Genomic DNA, 11,096 nt, shown 5'->3' with positions numbered 1-11,096 from the left:
AATAAACCAAAGGCAATATAACATAATTGACAGCTTGCAAATATCATTACTACCCTCAAAGACATGAAAAATGTAAAAGTGGCCTTCCTTTTACTTTCTCTGAATTTTTCTATTTGACTTTTAAAGAAAAACAGATATTAATACATGAACATGCTTCATTGTTATTTTTATCAGGTGTTGACTTCAGTTCCACATAATGTGCTAGTTATTTTCTCTTTAGAGGACTCGGTCAACCAAACCTTTGTTTCCTGGTGTACAAAAGCATTTTTCCCCCTCTTTATCAAATAGAACTTAGGTATTCTTACATTATAAAAACATCAGTACAATTTTGTCATCTATGCTCAGGGTTGCTTTGTTCTAGAAATCCTCATCATGATCAGATTCACTGTTATTTTGATCTTTGGATATTGCACAAGATATCACGCGGCTCCATTCAGTTGATAATGTCACATTGATTGGGGCTCACAAGCAAGAAGCGGCAAATGTGTGTATAACTCAGGATGACAGTATGTCTGCTAGGAGACTGGGAAATGTCCCAGAGAAAATTTAGGAATATAGCTCCTCAGAAAGAAGCTAAATAATTGCTGAGCCTTTTCAGCTTATAGAGATGACATTTAGCACATGTATGTTGCTTTGAACCACTTACTTAGAATGTCCATAGGCCCCATAGGCTACTGCTCTTGAGTGGGGATCAGACCCATAAGTACTTGCTGGTAGTACAGCCTGCAGTGCAAGCCTCTCCACCAATTATGCCTTATAACTTCTCTGATCCTATTGTGCTCAAGCAGCTTCGACGATTACAAATGGATCGACATTACAAATGTAGTACAGGAGCTCTGGTAAGCCTAACAAGAAAATCATTGTCTGGTCTCTAAGAATTGGAAGAAAAATGGTTTCAAACTGTGTCCTTGAAGGGTTCTCCTGATGATGGGGAACCATGTAAACAGGCCTTTCCTCTCAACTCTGCTTAAAGAACTGGGTGTTAGCTGATCCAGAAAGTGATAAAATCATGTTATTCCTCTGGACTCCATAATTGGCTGGGAATGGAATGTATGAAATCAGGCTCTAGCCGGTCCTAAGATCCCATCAAATTGTCCGAGCAGGTGGTCCAAACTCTCATGAATATGTCGTGTGCTTCATTATCACCTGGCCCTAAACCCACACCTGTGGTTTCATGAGGAGCAAGCTATGTATGACCCCTTGACCTAAAACAAATGAACAAAAAAGTGTGGACTTGGTTTATGAATAATTATATGTAGGATGCAAATCTTGAACATAGAATGAAGTATCATAGTCCTACTAAGGGTGAGTCTAATTACCCCAGTCAAGAATAATCTGTAGTTAATTTTGTAATCTTTTTTAGATATTGGATCTGTTTAGTTTTCCTTATTATCAATACTAGATAATATATCAGTATATATCAGATGTTAGAAGCTAAGGTAATTTTCTTCTGTATAATTTGTTAGTTATGGTTCGAAATTTATTTTAGAACTAAGAACTAGATCATGTGTTTTTGAAACATTGTTTTTCCTAATACTGTCATTTGTTTCTAAGCATTATTTTGCAATGTAACTATGAACAGAAAACTATGCTCTTTTATCATTAAAATAATGTGTGTTATCAAATTCCTGTTGTATACATTTTTCCCTCAATTTGGAATTGTAAATATTTCGTGGCAAGTCTTAACTGTAATGAAGTTAAGCAGAAAGTATGAATACTATGATTTACAGTCTACCTTTTAACAGTTAATGCTATGTCATTATCTTGTTAATCAACAGAAGTTGTTATGGTGTTACCTTGTGGTATAAATAATATATAAAATATCTTTGCAGTAGAAAGGAGATTTACCCATTAATACTCTTATAACCTGAGGTAAAATGATGTCTTGGATTGTGTCTTTGTGTAAATGTATGATTACTCTGGCTTATAAGCACGCATTGCTTAGAGTTTATTTTATAAAGCATGGAATATGAGTGGTGTCCAAAATTATAATCATTTACAGTTTGTACAAGAGTAAAATGAAATAGTGGGGCACCTGGGAGGCTCAGTTAGTTAGGCAGTCGCCTTCCGCTCAGGTCATGATCCCAGGGTCCTGGGATCGAGCCCCACATTGGTCTTCCTGCTTGCTTGATGGGCAGCCTGCTTGTCCCTCTCCACGGCTTCTGCTCTCTCCCTCTCTTTCTCAAATAAATTAAATAAATAAAATTTTTTTTAAAAATTTAAAAATGAAATGAAATAGCAAATATATATGTCATATTTATTCCACTTGGGAATTTTAAAAATGCATTAATCTTTACTAGGATATATTCTAAAGTACTGCTTTTTGAAGTTTGTTGGAGAGAACTGTAAGGCCTATAGGATTGTCAAACAATAGTATTTGAGCCTAGTTATTTGAAAATAATTTTTAAATCTACATGTAACTTTTCCAACTATTTAAAAATGAGGTTTAGAGATGTCTGAAATGTTATATGTAATGTCGGAAATATATACATTTAATTCACATTCCCTGACTGCAAAAAGTAAAACAAAACAAAACAAAAAAGGTTCTCTATTGATATACACTCTTGAAAGCTATTTTTTTTTTCAGAGATCACAATGGCGCTGATCCTAAAAATGTTACTATGAAATAAAACAGGGAAGCAATTGACAGGAAGTGCATGAAGATGAAATAAAAGCTTGATATTTTTATATGAAATATGATATAAAATGAAAAGTTCTGTACTAATATAAATTAAGCCAAGTACCTGGGAGAGAAAGATGAATATTCCTCCTCCTGACAAATAGTTTGGTTGAAGTGCACAGAAAAGTAAATGACTTTTCCAATTTCTTCTAGGAAGTGAGAAATACAGCCTAGGGAAAATTCTTAAATTTACATTCTCAATAAATTAAGGATGATGAAATGCTGTTTTATTTTTTGATGAAAATGAAGGTATGAACATAGTTTCTAGAATACGTTGCTGTTTTTTATTTAATAAGGGTTATAACCTGAGGAATCTTAGAACAGGAGTGCCCCCCACCTCGGTTCCCAAACTCCTGCAGTGGAACTTTCAACTGCTCTTGTCCTATTCTTGATGGATAGGAGCCAATGTAAGACTATAGTCGTGATGGATTCCAGACATTCATTCCGTCCTGAAGAAAAAAATTCCATTGACTTTTGTACATTAATATTTACCTTGTATGTTCCCTGGGTGCCATTGCTCATTGCTTACCCACTCCCAATCAGGCTTCAGAATAAAACGAATAAATAACTTCCTAGATTATTACTTAGTTTCATCCCTTAACCTTTCTATTTCATGACCCTCACTCAACACACATGCACTCACACATGTGCACACATTTTCATTCACAGAGCTTGTAATTCTGTACCTCTCAAGGTATGTGTAAGATGGCTAAGAACAAGCTTTTTAAGGACTAGAGTTAATGTCAGGCTGCTAGATTTTCTAGCATCTACTATTTATCTATGAAGTTCCCTTCAAGACTGACACAAGAAATGTCTCTATCACAAGTGCAATGATATGAAAGTTTTCCAGTTTTATGATTATTGCTGGAGATTTGTACAATGTACCAACTGTTAAAAACAAAACAAAACAAAACAAAAATAGTAAGGGCAGCCTGGGTGGCTCAGTGGTTTAGTGCCACCTTCAGCCCAGGGCGTGATCCTGGAGACCCGGGATCGAGTCCCACATCGGGCTCCCTGCATGGACCCTGCTTCTCTCTCTGCCTGTGTCTTTGCTTCTCTCTCTCTCTCTCTCTGTGTGTGTCTCATGGATAAATAAAGTCTTAAAAAAAAAACAGTTAAAATAATTAATATTATTTTGTTTTGTGTTTGTTTTTGCATTCCCCAATTTGACTGGCAAAAGAGTATGCTGTTGTATAATTCTTAAATCTTGTAAGATCACTATACATTTATAACCATCTAATTCAAATGCTGTTACTGCAATCTAAGCTCATTATATTAATTACAATCAAAATATTTTTAAAATCTAGATGCATGTCCATATAAATGGTTCAATATCCTATCAGCACTAATAACTAACCTGCCTTTCATTCAAATAGATATTTTATAACCACACGCTGGAATCAGTCCTGTAAATTTCATGACTCAAGAGTAAACAAATCCACTATAATGATTTTAAAGCTCTATTTTGTGAAAGAAGACACATAGTTTCCCATTTAATTAGCATTTTATTTCTTGTAATACATTAGGCACACAATGCTTAAAAACAGATTAAAACTCATGATTACTAAAACTTGGAGCTTTAAATTGTTAATGCAAATTAGTTTATTAATTTCATTTTACTTCATTTTTGTCATTTGTGCAGTTTTTGTTTTGTGTGCCTAATCATTGTGCACAATCTTATTCCCTTTTGCCATTGTTAACAACAAGCAAATCACTTTATTTTTTATTTTTTTTTTGGCAAATTACTTTAAAGACCTTATATGAATTCTGTGGGAGAAACTCCTTACTATAAATAATTTTAAAAAACCTTCTTTTACCCAGAAAACTGGAAAAGGGTAGAAAACAGAAGATAAAAATAACCTCCTAATTGCCAAAATTTATTTGTAAAATCATTACAAAGCATAAATAAATAATTTGCACAAGTATTGAAGTCTATCACTATCCCATGACAAAAGCAGAGTTTCTATGTTTTGAAGACTACTGTATCACTAACACATATCGGTGTCCGGTACAGAGAAGCCCTGGATTTTTGAATGAATATGTGTAATAAAGGCTGGACACAGAAATTAATAGCACAAAACACATTAATAACTCAGAATAGGTGAATGTATGTATCTTTCTTTTTGGCTTAGAATAGTTTCAGTTCTCATGTGACCCCAGATAATTATGAATACCATCACCTGTCTTTCTGAAAGGGTCTCAGGCTGGATGCCAACGAGGTAATCTCCCTTCTGTATCTCTGAGCTGGTCTGTGTTCTGTGGGTTGTTGTTGTTGTTTTAATATCTTTCAACTTGCTTATTTTTTTCTAAGATTGTATTTATTTATTCATGAGAGACACGGGGGGAGGGGGCAGAGACATAGGCAGTGGGAGAAGCAGGATCCCTGCAAGGAGGCTGGTGCAGGACTCGATCTTGGACCCCAGGATCAAGCCCTGAACCAAAGACAGATGCTCAACTGGTGACCCACCCACCAGGCATCCCAACTCACTTAATTCTTAACAGATCCTTTAGTAGTAGGGGCTGTTGGTATCCCTGGTGGGAAGATAGACAAGTGAAGTTGGAAAAGTCAGCTTATTTATACTTTTAGAACATGGAAGACCTAGGCTTCAAATTCAGGCTGTGTAACACAGAGCCCTTGCTCTAAAATTATGACACAGTGATGATCGAAGTGTTTTATGGACATCATCCAGGGCGCTGATATGTGATGCCAAAGCAATCAAAAGAAATTCTGAATTATTTCAGAAGGAGTGGACTAACCACATAAAGATGAAGATAGAGACCTTTAATTCTACTTCCGGCCCTCGGTATCTTCTCAGATCTCTCGTTTGGTATCTGAGCCAGTGTCAGCTGGTAAATCTCCTTGTGTGCTGTATGTTCCTGGCTTAATAGGACACAGATAAATCATCTTTAGCTCTTAACTATGTACTGTGTCTTAAAGAAGCTTAACATTCCCATTGGGGACACAATGTTTTTCTCCGGTTTATACATCATCAAGATAATCCATCCTGAAGGATTTCAGACTTACTCTTTCCTTCTTTCTCTATGATTTTAGCTTTCTATTGCAGTATAACAGATTGCCACAGATACAGTGGCTTAAAACAACACAGGTTTATTGTTCTATGTTTTCTGTGGGTCAAGAGCCTGGGCAAAGCCTAGCTGAGTCTTCTGCTCAGGGTCTCACAGGCCTTCCATCAAGGTTTCAACTGGAATCCATTCATATGTAGAGGCTCAATTTAGGAAGAATTCCCTTCAAGTTCATCTAAGTGGCTAGCAGAACATATTCTCTGGGACCTATGAGCGACAGTCTCAGCTTCTTGCTACCTTTTGGCTGGAAGCCACCTTCAGATGTTAGAGAGACATTCCTAAAGACTTCTGCAGTTCCCTGACACACAGGCTTGGCCAACATAGCCACTAAAGTAAACCTACAAGGGGAGTCTCTAAAATGAGTTGCCAGCTACCTGTGTGTATGGTAATGCCATCCCAAGAATGGCATCTCACTACCTTTGCCATATTCCATCCATTAAAATAAAATCACAAATCACATGCTCAGTGAAAGTGCATTATGCAACTTTGTAACTCTCAAGAGATGGGGGCTGTTATCTCATGGTAATACAGCATAGTATACGTTTACGGGATATTTTTTCTTCTTTTTTAGTTCTTGTAAAACACAGTACTATAAGCAATCTTTGTAGAAGCACTTTTATAGTCACTTCCTTTTATTAAGCATGATAATCATACTTCGGTGATTTTGTGTATATACGCAAACCTCTCCTACAGGACATTTGAGGTATTAAAAAGATAACAATCATAATCTTGTCAGATATTTTATGAAGTACTGAACATTTGTGGTATATGACCTATGTATGGCTCATACTACAGTTTGTGTTAATTGAGTGATGAATATTTAATTAAACAAATGATCCACTTCCTGTCCAACTTGAAAAACAGGATCATTCTGCTATATTTAAACAATGAAATTAGTCAATCAAGGACAATTGATGAAAATATTGTCAAAATTTTACTAATAATCATAGATGATTGATCTTTTCTATATATCAATTATATCGATTTAGTAATCTCAAATATATTGAAAGACCAGGAAAAAAAATCCAAAAAGAATATTCTTCAGAAGAAAAAAAAGAATATTCTTCTCTTTGGTCAATCAAATTTCTTTATATTCTGCAGAAATACTTGAAATTTTAATGTACTATTGGGATAGGTTTTGGCTATTCATGTACAACAACTGGATACTCACTATGACATTAACACATATGAAGTATAGACTTTACCTTAATCTGACGTTAGTGGATTATTTTTGACTTTGAAAAGTCAACTATTAATTAGGTTACTTTAACCTGTGCTATTAATTTCTGTGAGCCAGCCTTTATTACACATATACATTGCTTCTCTGGTTGACAAAACATCCACCATGAGGAGGAGCAGCAAAACCAATGAAGAGACATCTGTATGGTGTTAGAAGCCAAGCTTTACTCAGGATGGCAGTTTTAGGTGCCACTTTCACCTAAGCGAACACCATAACTTTGTGGTTAACATTGAGTTCTATTCCCAAACCAGTTGTCGCAAAGCCACGAAACACTTAGTGTCGCCTTATCTGAACTAGGACTTCCATATGTTCAACTTTTGTTATTTTCATTCTCATTTTTCACTAACTTTTGTATATCGTCATTAAAAAGAAAACAAAAATATCAGTGCTTGCTGAACACAGGCCCCTACTCCAAATAGAGAAGGGAAGCATCGGCACATTTTTATAAGAGTCATTAAATTTGATTCCTCAATTTTCCTGACCATATTTTCATCAGAGACATTTTCTATTGCATCATTGACTGACACGGGAGTATCATTGTTTCTACACTGGTCAAAAGTTGACAAAAGAATTTTTCGAAGAAGTGACATTTCATCTGAGACCTTAAAGTGAATGAAGTTTCCTGGGCACGGATAGATGGTACAGAAGTTTATTTCCAGTGGAGAGGAGAGTGCATATGAGTTTCCCTAGGCAGGAATGGAATTGCCCCATCTGAGCCATGAATTAAGGCCATGAAGCTGAAGAGATAAGCAAAGAGATTGAAGTCAACATCTTACTGCCAGAGAGAAGGGCCTTAACAATTTTTTTTTTTGTTTGTTTGTTAAGGATTTCAAAGCCATTCTACGAGGCAAGGACTGGGAGGCCATTGAAGAGTTAAAACAGGTTAGAGACAAGATAAAATTTACATGGATAACATATGTGGGGAGAAGACATCGCTTAGGGAGGGTATTACTAGTAATTCAGACAAGAAATTGCAGATGTTCGGGAAAGTGAATAGGAATAGGTAGAGAGGAATGGATCAATATATTTATATCAAAAGAGTAGAAAAGAAAACATTTGGTGGATTTCCCTTGGATAAGGAAAGATGACCAAGGGTAAGCAGCTAGAGGATGATTCCCACTTATAATACATGCACATGGTTCAGGTTCTAGACTAAGGCATAGTGGAGATAAGAATTGGATGCCATGATTCTAATTTTAAGTAGGGGAACTTACTTGTAAAAAGCCTATGATACCCCATGGCAAGATTATTTGAGGAACACTGCAAATTACAAGTTGGCATGATTATAGCTACAGATTCTAAGATAATGACTTTATCATTTACACACTTTCTGACATCTGTTCCTCGCTGCTGATTCTTGTTATTTTAGCTTTTCTCTCAACTACTGTATACTCTCTCTTATAAATTGTTAAGAAACAATATGTGTGCATTTGTGCACCAACCTTCTTTCCAAGAAGGAAAGGTTTAGATTTCCTTATATCTAACACATTGAGTTAAAAAAATAAATTAATTAAAATCATCTTCCCTCCAATAGAGAATGATTGTCTTAAGAGAATAAGGAGGAACCATCAGTCTTTCTAATGTCTTAGACTGTTTTTTATATGAAAGTCCTTAAAACACAGTACTCTGATCTCAGTTGAGACAGTCCCTCTGGTACCAAAGTTTCCAGAATATATGTATTCTATTAGAACTTCTTGCTGAAATGATTATATTTGACTTTTCAGAAATAGCTCTGATAAAAAAAAATATTGTTGGATTATCTCAAATGTTAAGTTCATAAAAAGATTTTGCGGCCTTGCTCGGGGCCCCCGCCAGCCGCGCCGCCCGCCCCTCTTCCTCCCGCGAGCCGGTCCGAGCCTGTGCGCCCCGCTGCCCTCGCCGTGGCCGCGCTCGCCCAGAACCCGCGGTTCCAGAAGCTGCAGAAGAGGCATCGCGAGCAGGGCTCTGACCTCAACCTGCGCCGCCTTTTCGAGGGGGACAGGGAACGCTTCGACCGCTTCAGCTTGAACCTGAACACCAACCATGGGCGTATTCTGGTGGATCACTCCGAGAACCTGGTGACCGACACCGTGATGCAGATGCTGGTGGACCTGGCCAAGTGCAGGGGTGTGGAGGCTGCCCGGGAGCGCATCAGTGGCGAGAAGATCAACCTCGCGGAGGATCGGGCGGTGCTGCATGTGGCCCTGCGGAACCGGTCAAACACACCCATTCTGGTGGATGGCAAGGATGTGATGCCGGAGGGCAACAGGGTCCTGGAGAAGGTGAAGTCTTCCCGCCAGCGCGTCCGCAGCGGAGAGTGGAAGGGGTACTCGGGCAAGCCCATCACGGGCGTCATTAACATCGGCATTGGCGGCTCTGCGCTGGGGCCCCTCATGGTGACTGAAGCCCTTAAGCCGTACTCTTCAGGAGGACCCCGGGTCTGGTTTGCCTCCAACACCGACGGGACCCACATTTCCAACACCCCGGCCGCCCTGAACCCTGAGTCCTCTCTGGTCATCATTGCCCCCAAGACCTTTACCACCCAGGAGACCATTACAAATGCGGAGACGGCGAAGGGAGGGTTTCTCCTGTCGGCCAAGGATCCTTCTGCAGTCGCGAAGCGCTTTGTCGCCCTGTCTACCAACGCGACCAAAGTGAAGGAGTTTGGGATTGACCCTCAGAACATGTTCGAGTCCCGGGATTGGGTGGGAGGACGCTACTCGCTGTGGTCAGCCATTGGACTCTCCATTGCACCGCACGTGGGATTTGACAACGTCGAGCAGCTGCTCTCAGGGGCTCACTGGATGGACCAGCACTTCCGTACGACGCCCCTGGAGAAGAACGTCCCTGTCCTGCTGGCTCTGCTGGGCACCTGGTACCTCAACTGCTTTGGGTGTGAGACGCAGGCCGTGCTGCCCTACGACCAGTACCTGCACCGCTTTGCTGCCTACTTCCAGCAGGGTGACATGGGGTCCAACGGGAAGTGCATCACCAAGTCCCGCACTCGTGTGGACACCAGGCGGGTCCCATCGTGTGGGGGGAGCCAGGGACCAAGGCCAGCACGCCTTCTATCAGCTCATCCACCAAGGCACCAAGATGATACCCTGTGACTTCCGCATCCCGGTCCAGACCCAGCACCCGATAAGGAAGGGTTTGCATCACAAGATCCTCCCGGCCAACTTTTTGGCCCAAACTGAGGCCCTGATGAAGGGGAAGTCGACAGAGGAGGCCCGGAAGGAGCTGCAGGCCGCAGGAAAGAGTCCAGAGGACTTAGAGAAGCTGTTGCCGCACAAGGTCTTTGAAGGAAATCGCCCAACAAACTCTATTGTGTTCACCAAGCTCACGCCATTCATTCTGGGAGCCCTGATCGCCATGTACGAGCACAAGATCTTCGTTCAGGGTGTCATCTGGGACATCAGCAGCTTTGACCAGTGGGGGGTGGAGCTGGGAAAGCAGCTGGCCAAGAAAATTGAGCCTGAACTTGATGGCAGCAGCCCAGTCACCTCTCACGACTCTTCCACGAACGGGCTAATCAACTTCATCAAGCAGGAGCGTGAGGCCAGAAGCCAATAAACTCATGCCCGGCTGCAGTCCCTGTTGTAACTGGTCCTTGTCTCTCCTCACCAGAGATGCGCTGCACAGTCTTTCCCAGAGCACCCTCTGGTTGCGGGCTTGGAGCACAAGCCCTTTGGGGGAAGCCGGTCTGGAACTGCCACCCCTGCCCATCCATGTCCATGTGCCCTCTGTTTTACGATTGGCTGAAGTGTTCCAGTGCAGCTGATATTTCTGACCGTGTTCGCTTTGTTCGTGTACCAGATAGAAAAATAAAGATGCCACAAAGGAAAAAAAAAAAAAAAAGATTTTGCAAGGAAGTTGGATCTTAATTCTCTGATCGAGAAAAGCTGGAATTTTCTAATGTTATCATTCATTCAATTGTAAGTGACCTTAAAACTAAATTATTTTAAAGGTGATATGATAACACCACTCTAAAAGTTTGGTAATTATGTCTAATTCTTCATTGTAGATTTTGGTCAAATAAAATTCTATTAATCCATCCTTACAGCTAACATTTTATTTTCTCTCCATCTAATAATTTTGAAAATAGTTATAGCT

General features: G+C 39.7%; 1 protein-coding gene across 1 annotated transcript; it reads left to right on the top strand.

Annotated features, from left to right (window-relative positions):
• Window positions 1-749: 749 nt before the first annotated feature.
• On the top strand, window positions 750-10,841 carry LOC112652708 (glucose-6-phosphate isomerase-like). The gene is given in 5 exon segments (XM_035714866.2): window positions 750-839; window positions 7,830-7,886; window positions 8,789-9,992; window positions 9,995-10,033; window positions 10,036-10,841. Coding segments are annotated over 5 exon segments (1,911 nt in total). The 3' UTR covers window positions 10,557-10,841.
• The last annotated feature ends 255 nt before the right edge of the window (window positions 10,842-11,096 follow it).

The sequence above is a fragment of the Canis lupus genome, chromosome 4 (genome assembly GCF_003254725.2).
Source record: "Canis lupus dingo isolate Sandy chromosome 4, ASM325472v2, whole genome shotgun sequence".
Lineage (NCBI taxonomy): Eukaryota > Metazoa > Chordata > Mammalia > Carnivora > Canidae > Canis > Canis lupus.
Note: the sequence above shows the minus strand (reverse complement) of the source record. Positions and strands in the feature narration are given on the sequence as shown.